This window comes from Phalaenopsis equestris, unplaced genomic scaffold, assembly GCF_001263595.1.
Source record: "Phalaenopsis equestris unplaced genomic scaffold, ASM126359v1 Scaffold000198, whole genome shotgun sequence".
NCBI lineage: Eukaryota > Viridiplantae > Streptophyta > Magnoliopsida > Asparagales > Orchidaceae > Phalaenopsis > Phalaenopsis equestris.
The window spans coordinates 298,029-318,805 of NW_018164640.1; the positions used below are offsets into that span (position 1 = coordinate 298,029).

At 33.9% G+C, this 20,777-nt stretch overlaps 1 protein-coding gene across 3 annotated transcripts; it reads right to left on the bottom strand.

The window, feature by feature from the left end:
- Positions 1–8,956: 8,956 nt before the first annotated feature.
- LOC110022594 lies at positions 8,957–20,557 on the bottom strand. Of its 3 annotated transcripts, none has more exons than XM_020721626.1 (6): positions 20,347–20,557; positions 19,976–20,111; positions 18,251–18,415; positions 17,246–18,080; positions 10,429–10,628; positions 8,957–9,391 (listed from the first exon to the last, which is right to left on the bottom strand). In XM_020721626.1, the coding sequence occupies exons 2-6, from the start codon at positions 20,024–20,026 to the stop codon at positions 9,272–9,274; spliced, it is 1,371 nt and encodes a 456-aa protein (XP_020577285.1). In that variant the 5' UTR covers positions 20,027–20,111; positions 20,347–20,557; the 3' UTR covers positions 8,957–9,271. The 3 variants fall into 3 exon arrangements, with proteins under 3 accessions (XP_020577285.1, XP_020577286.1, XP_020577287.1); XM_020721628.1 differs by having other exon boundaries at positions 9,265–9,362; XM_020721627.1 differs by lacking the exon at positions 19,976–20,111 and having other exon boundaries at positions 18,251–18,443.
- Between the last annotated feature and the right edge of the window lie 220 nt (positions 20,558–20,777).

A 20,777-nucleotide genomic window follows, 5' to 3' on the forward strand; every position in this document is an offset into this window, starting at 1 on the left:
TCGACTATTTGTTCGTGAACAGCTCGTGTTCGGCTTGCTGGGAAAACGAGCCGAATACGAACATACTTTTTAAGCTCGAAATATAAATAAGTTGAACATGAGCTGAGCCTGAGCTCGCTCGTGTTCGGCTCGTTTACACCTCTCTCTCTCTCTCCCTCTCACACTTTCTCTTACACACTCTCTCTCATCCTCCCTATCCATGAAGTTAAACTTTAAAATAAGTTTGTTATCAAAGAAATTAAAGTCACAAGTCAATCTTTTGGATTACTTGATGATGAGTACTAAGTAAAATTTGAGAGAGTTTATTGAGTATTTGTGATCAAATTGTGTATTTTTATGTATTTTTATTGCTTAATTCTGTATATTAAGATAGAAAATGGACAAGATAATAAATTGGAATAGTCTGAAAAAAAAATTGATGCAATGTTGCGATGATGCCAGATGCACAGTGCTGTAGCACCCAATGTTCCAATTTCTTATGCAAATTCTTAATGTTTTGACATAGCATTTCTAATTTTAAGTGTCTTAGTTTAGGATTAGTAGCTTATTGCCACATTTTAGCACCGGAGTGCTGTTGTTCTTGCACCATAATGCAAGACAAGCAATGTCACAACATCATCATATGAAGAAAAAATATGCCACATTTCACTTTGGAGTTCGTAGTGCTGGCTAATTCATGGCACCGCAGTGCAAAGCTCCAATAGAACAATTTTTGTTTTAGTTCGAAGCTGGCCCTTGGAAGTTATAAAGCAATTTTGGGTAGTAGGAGCTATATGAGAGTGTGTGCATAGTGTGTAGGGGACTTAGTGTCATATGGACTATGTGCATAGTGTGAGTGAGTGAGAGAAAATTGTAGTATACAAAGATGGCCGGCACCCCTAGTATTTGTTGATTGTTGCGAAGACACAGTGATTGAAGTATATCAATAGTCAAGAAATTTGATTTTTATAGTGAAGTAAATGGCATCATTCTTAGGGATTCCCTTTTATGGAAGGCAATGACCATCAATCAAAGGAATGATGAGCACCAGTCATGAACTACTTGTGATATATTTGTGTACAATAAATCTTGAGTATACTACACTCTCATATAACTCTTACTATGGTTGTATAGCTACATGTGTCATGTATTGGTTCATGAGCTACATGTGTGTTGGCTTTGTGTTTTTGGTGGTTGTGAGCTGGTGGTGGCGGCGGCGGCAGTGCTGTTGTGTTGGGTGTTTGTGTGGTGATGTTTGAGCTGGTTGGTTTGGTGGTTATGATGGTTGTGGTTGTGTGTTGGGCTAAGTGGTGATGGTGGGGGTAATTGGGTGGTAGTGATTGGGTGGTGGTGGTGTGTGTGTTAGTGGTGTGGTGGGTGAGGTGATGATGGTGTGTTGTGCGTTTGGAGTTAATTACATTACGGTTGTGTGTGTGAGGTGGTGGTAGAGGTGATGTGTAGGTGGTGTGGTATGGAAGGGTAGTGGAGATGTTATCGTGACATTCTCATTTTTCTCTGAGCTGTGTTAAATATTTTTATAGCAAATGTTTATGTTGATTCGTTTATTTTTTCATGATAGTATATACACTGGTAAAGGCCAAAGAGTCAGGTACATCTGCAATGTGGGATACAGATGCCAAATAAATATTTTGTGATATATGTCTAAAAAAGGCTGAGAAGGGAAATAGGTCGACAACCTCTTTCAACAACAAGGGATTGCAAAATATCATAAAAAATTTTAAGGAAAGTACATGTAGAAAGTACGTTGGGATGCAATTGAAAAACAAGTGGGATCAGCTGAAAATGAATTGGAAAATCTAGAAATAATTGAAGCGAGGAACCACAAGCTTGGGTTGGAATTTGATAAAGCAAACAACTGATGATTCTGATGAGTGGTGGGCTGAGAGATTGATCCTAAGCTGGAAGAGAAGTTTGACCTTAAGTTTGGTGGTGTAGTGGCTACAAGCAAAAATGCATGTGCCTCCAATGAGGCAAGGTTTGGTGGTACCCCTATAAATTTGGTAGCTAACTAAACATGTGATTCTAACAATGTCCTCGGCCTGAACTACAATGGAGTGAAATCCACTAACCGATCGACCTAGGGTTGGATAAAAGACAAAAATGGGAGTTGCTTTCGTTAGAAGTCAGATATTATGGTTTGTAGCTTCATGCACAATTGGCCTTGGCCCACCACAAGCAAAATCTGTCCAGCAGATTATGTGAATTATGGTGGAAATTTCAAAAATTTACAAGAACATGCCACTATATTTGTTCTCTATGGAGTTGCTTGAAAATCCGACCCAGAGAGAGTTTTTCATAATGATGGTCGCCCACTATAAGGTGGATTACCTACATTATTTTCAAGAAAACAATAACACTTGAGGGACACTTTTTTTTCACTAGATTCTTGTGGGAAATTTTGTATTTGTTATTTTTTTATTTACTTTGAACATGTTGCTTTAGACATTTTTCACTAGATGCTTATAGTTTTTTGTGCTGCTTTGGACATTTTTGCTGCTTGGAAGTGTCACTTTACCTATGAGTTTTTCATTCTTCTTATATTCACTATTTACTTAAGTAATGTTATTTTTTTTTTAGTTTTGTTCATAACATTATATGATTGTAGCTAACTCATTGATGTTTATGTGTTAGCTACTTGGACACTGAAATACATGGATGCTAATAGAGAAAGGCGTAGAAGAAGAGTTGTAGCTACCATGTTTTTTATGTACAAGTATTATAACTCGTACATAGAATGCTCCCCTTACATGACATCCTCCTATGTTGGTGTCAAATGGGTTGGAGAGCTACCTGCAGGCCAACCAACGAGGTTCAACAATATGTTCTGCATGGCACTGGCGACATTCATCGATATGTTGGGGGAACTTCACAAAAATCATGGACTTCATGGATCGGCTAGAATGCCTTAATGAGAGGTGTTAGCAATAACCCTCTACATATTATGGTAGAATGAACCAATTCAAGGAGCTATGGAATGTTGGGGTGTAAACAAGCCGAACACGAGCGAGCCCAGGCTCAGCTCGTGTTCTGCTCATCTATATTTCAAGCTCAAAAAGTGTGTTTGTGTTCGGCTCATTTGCTTAGCGAGCCGAACACGAGTTGTTCACAAACAAATAGTTGTTTTGACAACCCTGATCACATAGTCATAAGATATTAAGGGTCGGGGCAAAATTTAAAAAATATTGTTTATATTAAAACATCATTTGAATTTAATTAAATATTTTTTATTATATTTTCTTAATTGATGTTTTTAATTGATTATAAATCTTTGTATCCTTGTAGTTAATTAATTTTTTAACAATACTAATCATCAATATATATATATATATATATATATATATATATATATATATATATATAATTGATAAGTTGTATTTTGAGCCAAAACGAGCCGAACACGAATGAATAATTCTTTGCTTGTGTTCGACTCATTAACTTAGTGAACGAGCTGAACGAGAGCTGTTCGCAAACAACGAGCCATTTTGATAGCCCTAATGGAATGATTTCAGCACTCTTCCGAGACAATTTGTAGATACTTCTCAGTAGGTTTGAATGCAAAAGGCACTACTCCTCGCGCGATATCATTGAGAGGACTTTTGATGTTTGGAAGAAGAAATTAGTTATATTTCATGATATGTCAACTTAGTCAATTCCCAAACAGGAGCAGATTGTGATTGTCACGATGACTCTCCATAATTATATTCAGCATCATCATTCCTGCAATGACATCAACTTTCGTAGGGTGAACGAGGATCATGCAAATGTCCCTGTTGAAGCATATGAGTATCAGCTTGGGCAGCCTGTCACAGACTGAAAAAGATGTTCTCAAGACTTCACTCAGGATGAGGAAGGTTCCTGCGATATGATAGAGTTAAGGGAACAAATTACATATCCAATAGTTAGAGGTGATAAGAGAGAATGTTGTTTTTTATTATGTTAAATGGTTGTTGAAGACATTCACTCTTTATTGTATGAATATGTTATACAATTTGTGTATAATTTTGTTCATTATGCATTTGATTTTTTACTACAGTCATTTTTTTATGCAAGTTGTATGTCTTATTTCCTTTTGCATTTTTCTTTCTTTTTTTGCTTTTTGTGGTATTGGAGATCTATGATGATACGTTTAACCTAATGAGTTCTTCTGGATGACATGTATGACAACATTATATGATTTAACATGTGAAATTCTAATGAAAACAGTTAAGTTTCTCTCTTTTTTTAAGTGTTATGGTTTTTTAGGTTCTTCTAGATGGTTTTTTTTTTTTTTTTTTATGCATATGTGACACATGCGAGCTCGATATTATGTGGTTTGAAGGCAACCAAGAATCTTTTGTTTACTAAGTTTTACTATTTTTTTTTGCAGTGACAGATTCTTTAGTTTATGTTATGTTATATGAGACCTCAAAGTTTAATAAAACATAATACTTTCTTTCACTAATATTGCACCTAAGGATTTGTTTTTTGTTGTTCTAAATCTTTAGAAAAGATGAGCTCGAGGATTGCACTATTGTTGTAGACTATAATTTTCCATTTTTACTTCACGGCAGCCACGTAGTTATGAAAGATAGTTTTACAAATGTCCAAGGAGAAAAACATAAAACTATGACTTCTTTAAGTGGGCAGATGGGTTGGAGGATTTCACTGTTGAGAGTGATCGGGCATGGAGAGTTTTTCGGGAGGAGGGCTTATCTTGTGACCTACAAATACTATATTTTAAAAATAATAATATCATTTTTATTATTGATTGTTATTTTAATAATTTTTTTTTTTAATTTTGATAGTCGTGTTACTCATTATTAAGTGAGATATCTATTTCTATTTTGTAATGCTTGAACTGGATATTTGCTTTCAAATATGGGATGAGCTAGTATAAACAGTTTTTTTTGTAAACAACATTACAATGCATGGTCAGAATGGTCATTTATTCTGAAACAGTTGCAACACAGCTATTTTAAACTACGAAAAACAAACAGACAGCTAGCTTATCCGCAACAATTTATTAATAAACTACAACTGTCACAAACAAACCCGAAATCAACTAATTATTATAACGTTCTCTTTACTATATTATAACTCATTCTAAAAAATCAAATATCAAAAGTTTTAAAAATATAGATGTCAAGAGAATCTTTTTAAATTTTTCTAAGTTAAAAAAAAGATAGATAAGAAAAAATATTTATTAAAAAACAAAAGAATACAATTTTTCTCTAAAAAAATTAAAATTTTAACAATTAAAAATGAGTTTTATCAAGTAAAAAATATTTAAGCTGAAAATTTGCGTAAGCAAATCTATTGAAAATAATTAAGTAGACTTAACGAAATTTTTAATATTAAGAAAAGGTTTGGGTTAGCTTACCAAGCGGCCCACCCATCGCCAATTGGCCCATTAAATGGACAACTCAAGTGACAGGCTACTTGCCAATTCCATGAGAAAAAAAGGCCCTTTTTAATATTTTTATATATTTTATATACTTAATTTTTATTTAAGCCTTCTTTACATAATAAATTTTGAGCCTACTCAAAATCAACTTCTCATTAGTAGAGCCAACTCAAAAAATTATTCGAATTTGATAAATATTTAACTTATCCTAAGCCCCACGTAGTGGGATCAAGGCTTTGCTGTTGTAGTTGTTGTTGTTGTAACTCCACTATGTCAACTATATTTTCACCAATCTACTCTCTCACCAAGCATAATTTCTTTGTCAAATGTTAGGTTCTCATTTGGGGTGGAAGTTGCAAAATTTGGCAAAAGCATTCAATTGTTAAATTCTTTGAAAACAAAAATAAAAAGCTTTTGAACCTATATATGAGGACCACATAAAAGGTGTGCATCATGTAGAATGATGGAGCACATTGTCCCTAGTGCTTTGTGGGCTCATGCCTTTAATTAAGCCAGTGCACATGCCTTCCAAAAAGAATTTAAGTACAAGCATCAAGATAAATGATATTCTACAAAAACATTTCCCAAATATTGAGATGAAAATGGTTGGAAGTCACATAGGATGAAGCTCTATGTCGCTTGTGACATTAGCATGACTTTTACCATAACTACTTTTTTTTTATCATTATTCTTTAGAATGTTTTAAATCTTATCATCGATACATAGTTAAATCTATATTAGCATTAAATTTTAGGGCAATATATACTTGTTATGGATTTAAAAATTCTATCCTATATTAAGTGATCGGCAGTCATCTAATAGGAGCATCATTCTAGCCCTCTTGATGGGATAAAATAATGAGTAGAAGATATGGAAGTTCTTTCTGAGTGGTGGTGCTAAAGTGGTGTAAAGGAGAAGAGTGATATTGTTATGGTGTCCAAAAGGTAGTGCTTAGTTGAGAATACTTTAGATTGATTTGGGTGTGTGTTGGAGCTAGATACAAATTTATATGGCTCTAAGTGAAGGGAAAGGAAATCAATTATCAATGCAAAAGCTTCCCTCAAGTTTGAAAATTTTGAAGAGGTAAAGGAGTTACTTGTCCTATATATTAAGAAGCTTGGGAGATGGTAACAATATGTAAGATCTGATTTTGAGGTTGTTGGAGAGAACTGAATTTTGTAAGTGAAGAAAAGCTCAGAGAAACACTGAGAAATACATAAAATTATTTTTAAAAAAATGAAAACTCTAATCTCATCAAGGATATAATGTCAAATGACGACTACTAATCAAACACCCCAATGCAAACTACTCCTTTGTTAGGAGCAAGATGGCAGTGGTAAAAGGTGGATGGTGGCCGGCGGGCAACCGGAGGGCAAGCAGGCCGCATCTATGGGTGGTCATGATGAACGCCAACCACAGGTCACTGACAGACAATGATAACCGGCAACATTTTACATTGAAATTCACCGGAGCTCAAAAAATTTCAAATACACTAAAATGAACCATGAAATAAATCTTAAATGGATTATAATTTTACATTACATTTAAAATTATCTAGCTGTTAAGTCTATATTTCTAAAAACTCTTGCAAAATGAAAGCACTGCCCATGTTTACAACCGATCAAACCCATGGAGTTGGTAGACAGAGTAGAGGATTGGTGGAGACAATTGACAATATTTTGAAAATAATTATTTGCTATTATTGAGAAAATAAATAATTTTTAGTAATGGTACAGTTACTGAAATGAATTTTTATGCTGTTAATGAATGGCATGAATTGCATATAAAGGATCATCCATCCAATAATTCTAATGATTTATTTTAAGCAATTGATACTTCATCAACAAATTTTCCTATTTAGCACAAATCTCGTGGTATTTGGTGAAACTCAAATTAAAAATCTTGAACTTCTAGCTCAACAGACTTAATAGTCAAACTGACTGGTTCAATGAAACAAACACAGTGGCATAAAAATTAATTAAATCTGAGTCAAATCAATGCCGGACCAAGTTGTTGAACTATTTTTAGATGCTTTGGTTGATTAGTCAGAGGGTCGAATAGAATACAAATTTGACAAGTTTATAATTAAATTGAGCGTCTTGATGAGAGGAATTTGACGATCCTTAGAACACTCAATTTTGACATCATTAAGGCACTTAAATGTCTGCAAAATATCATCTGATTAAATGAGTCATTATGAGTCATTCGATAGAATTGTTCTAAATCATGCAGTATTTACAAAGAATTTCACTCCGACAATAACTAGAGGAGGAGGAGTGGAATTTGAGAGCAATTCTTGATTTGAAGATCGAGCGATAACTTCAACCCTCTGTGGGTCATCCCTTACCATCCTTGTTGAACATTAGATCACTCAAAATCATCTAAGTCCATATAAAATTTACAATAGAAATTTCATTTTTGAAATTTGAGAGGCATGCAAATACTTCTCTTTACCCGAACCATCTAAAATGATAATGTGAACTCCTTGGTAGTAGGTGGTGACTGATGGCTATCAATGGTGGAAAGGGATGACCAAAGACATATTATGCATGGCTATCTTCTATTATCTATCACATATGGTTGTGAGATTCATCTTTAGTACTTGCCGATAATGGAGTATTAGCCCATCTCTATTGAGAACTGAAACTTGCAATGAAAAATTATTTAGTGCTCGCAAAATATTTCTAAAAATCAATAAGTATTGGTTTGTCCCTTATATTTTCTCCGTCTGTTAAAATGATATGCACACAGGAACAGGGGTACGATATGGATGTAGCCAATTTGATCTCCTGTCAAGAGTACATTAATAAACCGTCATCAAGAATTGATATAGCGCTATAAAGAATCTCTTCAGGCTCTCTGATAGGCACCCAGATTAGAAGTGTATTTTCTGTCCGGACTCCTAACGTCGCTCTACGTACCGCAGAGGTTATTCCTGAGTTATTTTTAGATTATTTCTGGGTTATTTTCAATAACCCCAAAAACCAAGAAATAACCCAAAAATAAAGACCGTGGGTTATTTCTGAGTTATTTCATGATTATTGAAAATAACTCAGAAATAACCTGAAAATAACTCAGGAATAACCTCCGCAGCAAGTACTCATTTAACATGGACTCATTCCTCCGCAGCAAGTACTTCTGAGTTATTTCATGATTAGGCCCAGATTGGACTCATTCCAAATGCCCATATTCTACAGGGTAGATTTAGCAATGGTTTGCAGAGTACTCATTTAACATGGCTTTCAAAAATTCTGAATTTTTCGCATGTAAATTTTTGTGTTGAATTATTCTAATGGCAGAAAATTTCCAGCAAATATTTTCTACCCCTCTAATTTTAATGTGATTGCATCTTTACCGTTAAGCATTTGGCCTTATCATCTCATTTTAACTGCACAAATTTATGTATTCAGATTCTCCATTCTAAAGTCTGCAAGAGATACTAATCTACGCTTGGTAAATTATTAGCATTTCTATTAATATCACGAACTTCAGAGAACAATGTCACAACAAATTCTATGAAATATGAACAAAAGCAGTAGCTTTTTGAAGATCTAAAATGTTAACTCCGGTTCATGGTTCAATGCAAATCATTAAAATATGCTGATTTTATGCTGATTTAAGTTTTACATCAGCAAGAATAAATTACATTCTTCTTTTTTTATAACATTAAATTCATGCCTCTTTACATGTAAAAGAAGATAAACCAGGATAGGAGGGCATAGAGGTTACCGGATTACCAGAGTGAAGTGAACAACTTCTGAGCCTTGGCCATGAATAGGCGCAAGCTTATATATTAAGTTCATCCTGCTACTCCATACATTCAAATACAGACTTGAAAAGCTTACCAGGCTTCAGTGCAAATTATTAGTAAACATTATATCAGTTGTTTTACAATAGTTCCCAATCAGAGTCTAAGGATGTCTTTGAATGCAGATCAGTCTGGAAAGTCACCAGCTTACTACCCCTAGATGGTCTCCATCTGGAAGTAAGCATTTTCTTCAGTTTTTTCTGATATAGAAGAACAAAAAATTTGGATTTCATTCCCCAAGTGAGGCAAAACTAAGAAATTAATTTTTAATAAAAAAAAAGAGAAACTAAAAAGCATTGCTTTCTTATATATAAAGAGTTCAACAATAGTATACTCAAAACCCACTCAACTTGACCACTCCATCAAAAAATTGGTGTGACACGGACATCAATACAAGTTAGTAAATTATAAGCTGACCAACGAAATAAGCAATTTGAATATGCTAATATACACTACTGTTTTTAGATGTTAAAAAAAGGGCGGTTTTCATTAAACAATATCATATTAATACCAAGGACATGCCTCTCCTTTAATTTCAAATCCAGGAACCGCTCATGCAGCTCTTCATTTACATGTATCTTAAATACACTCAACTACTTACCAATCAAGGCTATGTAACGCTGTGATAATCCTATCTCGTACATTTCCATGCTGAAAATTTTGCTAAAATAAAACTTGCGGCAAAAAAGCATACTTCTCGGTGTCTCCTGATAAAATCAGAGCTTTTGATTTTGAATCTTATCTAAAATATTATTTCTGATATTCATATCTGGGTGGAATGAAACTAAACGCACTCAATTAGAGCGATTCAAAATTTAGCTTACTAAATTAATTAAAGAACATCCAAGACAGGTATTCCAATAAAGTGCTTGATATTCGAACTGATGAGAGTATTGAGTTAAATTACATAATTAATAGAGCTGATAAGAAAATTTGTAATGCCAATGGATTACTCAATGTAATGCTCAAGAATAAAAAGAACAATTTACAAAAGGAAAAAATATATTAAAAAAAGATTATATAAAACAGTGTATGGAATCATATTAGATAACATGCACTCCCCTTCAAGAAGCAACGCCTATATTTATGTTGATGATGCTAAAAAGTCTAATGCATGTTCTCCATCACATCTAAATCAATCCGACTGATAATGCATCTAGCATTATATAAAAATGGCTATCGTGTATAAATAAAAGTATAATATTTTATGAAAATATAAATATCATAAATATTCTACCTTGGATGACTCTTTTTTTGCTGCCAGAGATGAAATCAAGGCAATTTCAGCCTTTAACATGTCATCCCAGTCATTCTCAGCTTTTACAGCTTCAAAATCATCTTCGAGTTTTACATCCTCAAATTCGTTCAAGTCTTCATCCTTCAGACTAAAAATAGACGAATTGCAAAACTCTTCCCTGCTACATATGTTTAAATTTTCTAGAAAAATTGGCAGTTGAAAGCACATCAGTCAGCTTACGCAAAAGAAATATAAAGATAACAGAACGTTCATTGCACAAGATATAATTGTGGTATTGCAGCAAGTATGATATATGGATTACTAAACAAAAATACAATTATGATATCATTGATATTCAAAACGAAGAAAAAATTCGTTTGTACTATTCACAGGAAGTTGTTGCCTATATATATACATATGAGAGAAGTACAAAAAGAAGAAAATAACGAGGAATATCCTCAATTAGAAAGATAGAAAATTGTTCTCCCCTAATATTGTGCTTAGAGAAGTGACAAGATTATAAAAAAATTGTATCTCATAATATAGTGCTTTCCAAGCACATTTATTTTTATTTTACTATAATAATATTCCCTCTCAAATTGAAGTGTATATATAAAAAATTCTAGCAAAGATTGAAAAAAAAAAGAAAAAGTTTCTAAGCATTGTAAAGATATCAGCCAATTATTCTTCACTTGATAGTGATACATTAGTGATGATTTTATCGATCATGATAGCATCTTTAATGAAGAGTTTTTCAACTTCAATATATTAAGTTATTTCATCTAGGATTGCTTGCAATGTAGAAGGTCGCTGGTTATCATAGTTAAAGAACATAGGTTGAATGACAGGAAAACCAAATTCTCCTACAAGAATTTTGTTCCACATCATTTCACCAATGGGATGAGATATGGCATGATATTCAACTTTAGCTTTTAATCTTAGCTATAACCATTTGTATCCTACTTTTTTCTAGTATAAGAAATTTTAACCAACAAAAACACATCTCAAAAATGATTTTCAATCTTCAAAAGAGCAAGCATTGTTAGCATTAAAACAAGGCTTTGTTCCTCTAAAATGTTCTGATAGACATAACATTTTCTTAGGGATTTCTTGATATATTTCAAAATTCGCAAGATAACTTCCACTATATAATTTTTGGATTACATAATAATTGACACACTACCAACAAAAGTATATTCGACAAAGTCACAATTAGATAAGTTTTCCAAAAAGAACTCATTATCGAGTATGATCCCCGTAGCTTTCATCATCCTCAGATGAAAGTAGAGTTTTCATACTAGTATAGTAGATTCAAACAAAAATACTCATTTCTTTAAGAATGTCTATAACGTAATCCCTTCCAAAAAGAGATTATTACCTTTTGAGCTATATGCAGAATCAATACTAGGAAGCATTTTGATTACACAGATATTTTGAGGAAAATATCTTCTAAAGATCAATTTTATTTCAATGATGCTTGATATATCACTTATAATGACAAGGTTGTCGTCAATAAAAAGCCAAAATCACAGTGGCATAGGAAGAATGACAAATAAAGATAAAGTGATCAATTGTACTACAAAAAATTTACAAATTTTATTGAACCGGCATGAAGAATTTGTTTCAATCCATATATAGTTTTTAAAAGCTTGCAAAGTTTATTCTCCGCCATAAGCAGCATACTCGAGAGGTTGTTGCATATAAATTGTTTTAGGGTACGTTTGGGAGAGCTTATTCGCAGCGATGGCGTTTTGAAAACGCCACTGGGTGTTTGAATATCACGTTTTATAGGCGTTTTTGGAAACGTCGTTCAATTTTTACTATTAGACGCGGATCGCGGGCAAGAACCTGTGATCCACATTTCGTTCGAGTGAAAGACAATACACGCCCTCGGTGCCGTCTTCTCCCGCATTCGGCGGAGCAAAACCCTGCTCCTCTCTCCAGTCGAACTCACGCAGCTCTATCTCACTCTTCGATCCAGCACATTGCAGCACTCCTCTATCTCCCTCTCTGATCCTGCTCCTCTCTTCATTTCGGAGAACCCCAACGAGCATCCTGAGACTCCCCCGCCCAAATCCATACAAAACCCCCACCATCGTCTTCTTTTGCAGCCATGGCGGTTCCGGCGGCCGTGATTGTGAACTTCATTCAGGTTAGAATCTATTTTGCGTCTTTACTTGGCGGATTTTCTTTGATCTGCCATCGAACGGACAATTTTTCTTGATTTGAGTCTCTTGTCACAGCAAATTTTGACATTTTGTGCTACTGCATTTAATTTCTTCACTTATTATTTTTTTTTCATGGGCGCAATATCTATGTAGTTGTTACCCTTCGATTGATTTTTTGCTCCGGGCTACCTTTCATGTTGGGATACAACCGATATTTGTTCGTATACATGTTGTGAATCATATGGCAAAATCAAGTTTTTTAAAATGATAATGTTGTTGATTGTGTTGTGTGTGAATCTTACAGAAATGATATTTTTGGTTCTAAACAGTTTATCTAGATTAGGGGCAGAATGATCTTTTATCCAGAATCAGCTGTTTTCGAAACGCACAAATCAAACAGCTAGCCAGCTTATCAGGATAAGCTGTTGATCAGCAGATTATCAGAGCAGATTATCAGTATCAGAATAAGTTGCTTATCTGGAAAAACTGGATAAATTGCAACTGCCTTAAAGAGACCCTTAGCAAGAACCAAATAAAGATTACCGTACAAGCACATATAGTATAGGCCATCTTTGATTAACTACATATAGAAATAGTCGAACATAATATAAATGGGAAAATGGTGAAAAAGCTTAAAATACTCAATAACATAAATCTGAGTATATATCCTTTAGCCAATATGCAAGCTTTATACTAGTCAATAAAGCCACTAGGATACGATTTTACAACAATTTTTGATTGATAGAAGTAGAGTTAACCATAATAGAGGGTGTGACTAAGCCCTAAAGCCAAATGATGAAGAAAAGCACATATTTCATTGACCATGCATGCTTCAAATTAAGATCAAATACAACGAGATTGTGAAAACTGAAACTACAATTGAACTAAAAAGAGAGGTTCAATGTTCAAAAGTTCAAGGTTAAACAAGATTGTGCAAGAAATACTAAAATTATTTCAATATAATTTAAAAAATGCAATAATAATATTTTCATTAATTGAGTATATAATAATTAAAGACACTTACCTTTTGAATATTTTGAATATAATTTTAAAACAAAATTTTGTGGCACAATATTTCAATTATTTTATCTGTTTTAATGTAAATCTTTTATTTATAGCCATCCAATCAAAATTAAAAAAACAAAAATTGAAATGTATTAAAGCCAACCAATTCAACTAAAACAAATTGAGTTCACCAATTCAATGGCGTGATCTTGTGCAAGAAAGAGGTTTTCAACCCCTGGCAGAATGAACTAGAAGATCAGCTCACGGTTGAATCAATCAGACCAACTGGCCCAATCCAATTTTAAACACCATGGTAGAATCTTTTGTGCATTTTGGGAAAAGAGATAATAAACAAAAGACGGGAAAATTTAACTAAAGAAAAGATATAATACAAGACAAATGTAATGAATGGTTACTACATTGGAATTTAATATGGTAGAAAGCAATTGGAAGATAAAGAATTGTTGGCTCAATGGAAATCAGATGCTAAGCAATAGTCGACATGATGAAACAAGGTGGTAAAAAGTGGAGAATATAAACTTGTAAAGGTGAAGAGGCGATTGTTAGGGCTACAAATAGTAGAGGTATAACAAGGTGTGGTTTTAGGATTTTAAAGGGTTGTTTCATAAAAAGGTAGCATCAGTAGATACGGAGTTTTCCAATGACTTTCTCATGGTAATAGCTCAAATACATGAATTGATTAGTATGATAAAACATATTATCATGGCCTAAGTTGAATAATCACAACACTAATAACAAAAGATGTGAGAAATATTATCATCAAAAACATTAAGTCTTAGGAAAATATCTGCATTACCTTTATTATTACACTTGCATTAAAGATACAAAAATTTAAGAATCATTTACTTGGATGAGAGCATGTAGTTAAATTAGATGAAAAAAATATGGGTAATATAATGAATTTTAAAAGAAGCATAACAATAGTAAGTACCAATTCTAGTTATTTCTATGAATAAGCTAAAGCAAATAAAAATATTTTCTGATTAGGGGCCCAACACAAAAACTAACAATTAGACCTCTTAGACACACGTCCAACAGTCATTAGATATATATTAAGGAGTTATTTTATTAACCTCAGAAGATTAGCAACGGGATTGAGGGTCGCTCACCTCCCATTCAATCTAAAATCAATTCTTCAATATTCATTAATAAGGATTTATGATCCTTATAAAAATTAATAGAATTCATAATTCTCAATATCCAAAATTAATCAAATTAGGTTTAGTATATAGATTTGCAAGACACTCCTTTTATATTTTACCTGATATTTTAATCATGAACTTACATTTATGTTGAGTCGAACTAAAACATTCAACAATAAATTTTGAATTCTCACACCATGCCATTTGATCTATTTTATTACACCCAACATTCCCAAAAATAAATATTTTGTAAGGCAGACAAGTTTCGTCATTGGTGAATAAGATCGTTGTATTTGAGTGAGTGCTTGATGATGAGTATATTGAATTGTGTAGATTATGTTTCAATCATTGTCAATATCCAAACCTAATTTAATATAGAGAAACAAGTCTTTCTCAATTCCTATTTGCCTTGAGATTACCAACTCCGAGGCAAGATTGTTCATTCCCTTGATGACATAAAACTTACATAGGGTTCCTCCTACTTTTAAATTATGGGCCTTTAAGACTTCTCCTATAACTGCTATGACCATGTGTTGAATCATGATTTGTCTGTGAATCACACCTAAAGAATAGAGCATAAGGAGGGAGGGAGAGAAAGAGAAAAGTGAATAGTAATGAATAGTAATTAGTTGTCTCTTATTCATGAAATGGACTCTCTATTTATAGAAGAGAGGATAGAACATGATGATGTTACACTTTTGCCCCTGCTTCCGTACTAGATAAATTCTATTATTTTACATGGGTAAGCTAGTAGTTTGGCTATTCTCTGGCTCGGCTAGCTAATCTTTGTTGGCTTCGGATTGACTGGATCAGCTCGATCGGTAGGGTCAGCTCGGTTGGCTGAGCCTAGTCGGCATGAGTCGATTGGCTAATGTAGTTAGGTTGTTGATCCTTATTGCCTTGTAGGGGACCTCTGGACGTCCCCGAAATGACTAGAGATGTTGAGGGTTTGGATCTTCCCTCATATCAGCTTTTCCATAGTGGTTGGCTTGGATGCTTCATTGTCTCGTTTTTAACCGAATGGTTTGGACTTAGATCATTGGGTTGTCTTTTAACCATCTTCGTGGCTTAGTAGGCTTTGAACTTGTTGGTTTCGGCTTTAACAACTTCACTCAGTCGATCTTCTGTCAGTTAATCCTCCTTCGTCATACTTTTTTCTTCTAAACTGTTAGAACTTCTTTGGGTCAGTGCTAGCACATATTTTATGTACAACTTGATATCTGAAAGTTACGTGTTGCTGAGATGAGAATGCTTAGGTGGATGAGTGGCTTGACACTTAAGAGACAAAATGTGAAATGAATATATATGTGATAGGATTGGTGTAGCTCCAGTGGCCGATAAGATTAGAGAGAGTTGTTTTAGATGGTTTGGTCACATTATAACATCGATTATCTGATGATCCTGTTAGGAGAGTAGATGTCTAAGATTCGACTTATGTTAAGAAAGACAAAGGTAGATCGAAAAAGACTTGGGCACATTGCATAAAAAATGATCTTAATCTATTAGAATTAAATGATGATATGACACTCAATAGGATGCAACGGAAAAAATGATTCATATATCGGACCCCACTTAGTGGGATAAAGGTTTGTTATTGTTGTTGTTGCTGTTATTATATCATGATATATGAAATCTACTAAATCCTTGCATTCCAACTCACACTCCATATGAAGTGGGAAAACTTATCATGCAAGTGTGTCGACTCAAGAACATGCACGAAATCAAGCATTATAGCTACAAATGTGGACATTATTAGCCATGCATTACAAGAGAATAGCATAAATATTTATGAATCTATATCATCAAAACAGCTTAACTGAAAATTTAATAAGACCGATTACACATAAGCCTCATTTTTATAACCACGTGATGATAAGTTACTAAGTAGCTAGTCTAGCAAACCGAGTACTTTCTATGAGGTAAGGGATTGAACAATTTAATTTAAAGTCTGGTCTCATGTACTGGAACAATAGAAAGTAGTGCGCATGCTTTTACATTGTGCCAATCATAATTTTCAACCACAAGTAAGAAAATCAACATCTTTCATTATAATATGATTAAAAAAGAATTCTTAGGAAATAAAAAGATTAGAATCACAAACTTGAACAAAAAAAAAAATCCTGCAGAAAGTATAAAAATGAAGTGATTGGTGACAAAACAATCACCTATAAATTGAATCAGCCTATTAGAGAAAGGGAAATTCAAGGATAGGTGATTATGGCATGAGATGGCATCCCTATTACTAGATACATGGTTTCTAATAAGTCGGTTAGAATTTCACCTTTGAAAACATCCCTCCTAGCTTTTCAAAACAGGCAAAAATATAATCATAAGCAGATTGAAATAGCAGATAACAAATAAACAACTACAAAATATGAATCCCATAATAGCCAGACAAATGATATATTAGAAAACAACAAGAAATATAGGTAAAGAGATATCATAAAAGTACAGATCAAGACAAAAAGTAACCCATTATACCGTGTGTCGAAGAGATTTCTCTCCCTCTATGTCCATTCCCCGATGTAAGTTTGCTTCCATTACATTCCGATAGGCATGATGCTTCCTGAGGTTCTAAATCCAAACTACAAAGAGAATAGGATGGAGATGGCTCGCTAGTAGCATTTATTTTACAGGAAATGGATGAATTGGCTTCTGTAAGAGATGGAGATGATGTCAAATTAACATCGCATGGAATCAAATTGCAGAAATTCCCTGTTGAGCAATTCAATCCTTCAGCTGCAAATATATCAGTTTCTGAAAGCATGACATCAGAATCCTCCTTTTTATTCAGAAACTGTGGCTCACTTGGTAATTTAACTTGACTAAGATCTTCAACAGACGTTGCTTCTTGTTCAAACCCAACAGCAGCGCATGTTTCAAGGGAATCGCTCTCATCAATCTCTATCCTTGATGTTTCATGTATCACTGTACCATCTCCATGCTCTAAAAGTGAATCCACTGTGGAAGAAAAATCTTTATCCAGCTTACCACTAGTAAAAACACTCCCGTCAGAGATACTCTTTTTAGATCCTGGCCCTAAATTTCCCACTACTTTAGGCACCGAATCATGTTCCAAAGATGAAGTTTCCATGAATGCAGCTTCTTTTTCGCAAATATAAGCAAAGGGCTTTTCATTTAAAAAATCACCTGCTTCACCCATTTTTCCAGATTTCTTAACCAAGGAAGCATGCCCCGAAGTTAATTCAGAAAACAGTTCTATAACATCATCAGCATGGTCGCACAAGTTATCTACAACAGTATGAATAACCTTTTTGAAGTGTTCACCTACCGCATTGACATATTTTTCAGGGTTCTGTTAAATTCAATAAGTTATCTGTTAAAAGTTTACTATTTCAAGGAGATAAATATTTATTTAACAGCATTCAGGATTAAACCATAATATATTTCATAATAACATGTATTGTAGTACTCAAGGAAAAGGAAGGACGACAAAGAAAGCATCAAATGATAGATGGTTCAAACCTGAACCATATTATTCTCTGTGCAGATATCTTCAACTCTTTGGCATATATTTTCAGCCCAGGAAATTCCTTCAAGTGACATCTTCATGAATTCTCTCAATGAAGCATCATTGTCTTGTTTCATAATGTTCATAGTTATAGCATATGCTGATGAATGTTTTCGCCCCTACATTTGACACAATTGCTCTTTGTTGCTTACAGAATAGCATGGTAAGTTCATAATATGCAAAATAAAAACGTAAGGTTTAGCATACGATGAGCAAAAAAAAAAACAGAGAAAATGGAAGGCATCTCAACAATAATCACAATTTTTTTATGGTTGTAATAAAAAAAAAAACATTTTTCCCTGCCAAAGGCAATGATTTTTGTGGTAATCTGAGAAGAATTGGTCCTTTTCATATTTACCCATCTCATCTAGGTCAGCCGCCACCTCCAAATCTTGGACTGATTGAATGGGATATCTTAGGAAACCTTTGATGGCTTATTCCCCTTTTATTTTATGTCTTTCCTATTTTTTATTCAATAGGAAAGACATAAAATAGAAGAAGCAATATGTGAATAATAGAAGTACCCTATTTGTGAATAATAGAAGAAGCAACTTTCCTCCTGAAATAAATGTAACAATTTATTTTATTCATAATCACTAATTAAAAAATTTCAAATTTGTTCAAAATGAAAATGTATCCAAATTCCCTGACTTCTGTTCACCTTCGTAAAACTTAATTCAACAGTAATAACTTAGTGCTTGTGCTACCTAGTTCACAAACGCCATTCCTCATTTTCCACTTCACCTTCTTCAAAATTCAACAGCTCCTCTAGCTCCACGTGCTTCACCTAATCCCACCTTCCCTCTATTTACACTACCACACAGATAGACTAAACAAAACAACTTTGTCGGTAAATCATGAACAACCTACATTACTAACAATCATAAACTGTACTGCCACCAAACCACCTATTATGAGCTTCCCTCCCTTCCCTCCCATAAAAAGATGCCAGAATTTTTCCCACCAGCAATCTCTTGTGAACATGAGGGCTGAACATAGAGATAAGCATTAATGATATTCTGCCTTCCCTGCTACAAGATCTTCTTTTCTTTCCTTCCTTCTTCTTTTCTCTATTTCCCTTTATTTGTTTATTATTTTCATTGTTATAATAAGTGAAGAATATATGAGTTTATATAGTGAGGGATTTACCTTCCAAATTAATGATCAACAACCATTAGAAACTTACATAGCCTCTATTACAAAATTTTATGGTAACCTCTACTTAAAACTTTGTGATAGCCATCATTCTAGACTTTCATGTTGTTAAATTGTTACATTATTTTCAATAATAAAAAAATTTGGCTCCACAATTGACATAGATTCATGTTGTTTAGTAATAGAACACCCTGCACCGAAAGTGATAAATTGATTAGTAAAACAAAGGTTATCAATAGAAATGTCGAGCCATTTGATGGCTCAGAGATATTCCTGTTGCTATATTCAAAACCTGATAATGATGCATAATCTTCCGGTGAACTGGATGGACTAAACCGGAAGCTATATTCATGGAGAGAATAGCAAATATTAAGAATCGAAAGTACAAAATAAACTAATTCCTGCTAAGCTAGACAAATTTTGGCAATAACAGCTTCAAGCGCAAAATAGAACAACATCATTGCCAAGGTTTTCTGAAAAATCTCCATGAAAGTAGAATAGTTACAATTTTCGAAAAATCCCACCCGCAAAACCTCCAACTCGTTAATGACGTCATCAGAACGGAGTTCATCCATCCTCTTAGGTTCAAATTAGCATCTTCTCTTGGGGCAAAAAGCCTCTTTTCAACAGGCCTCCCCGTCCTTCATCAAATTTATCATCCTCCAAGAAAAATAGAGAAGTAAAAGAGTTGTAACCAAATAACATAAAGAAAAACACAAATTCTAGCCATGAAGAACAACTACAAGCAAGTATTATCCAAACACTGAATTCGTTTTTCGGGTAAAAACTACATTAAACAAGAAACAAGTACTCAACACAACGTTGAAGACCGCATAAAACCTAAAACCTAGAAAGCACATAAAACAAATGTTCAGAGTGGGCGAAAAGGAATTACCACTTTAAGAACTTCGACTACAAAACGAAACCAGAGCTCCAGAACGCCAAATAGAAACAAAGCACACTGTTGACGAACTCGATCAAAGCCATGGATGAGAGCGCATCGATCACACACACGAAGAAGAAAATGGAGGAGGCTGCACCAAAGAAAAAGGTTCGCGAGGAAAAAAAATAGCAAAATGATCGACGGACGGAAGAGAGGAAGAGGAGGAGAGGCCAGCCTGCCCGCAATGGTGCTTTCATGGCATTTATATCCAGATAATTTCTGTCGTCCATAAAAATTTTAAAATCAATGATTAAATTTTCATTGTGGACTTATAAAAATTTTTATTTGGTGAAGCAGCATCTCTCGAGCATCTCCTGAAGTTTTTCGTAAGAACGTCATTTTCAATCACGAAACATGTCTTCCAAAAGAATTTCGTTGAAAGA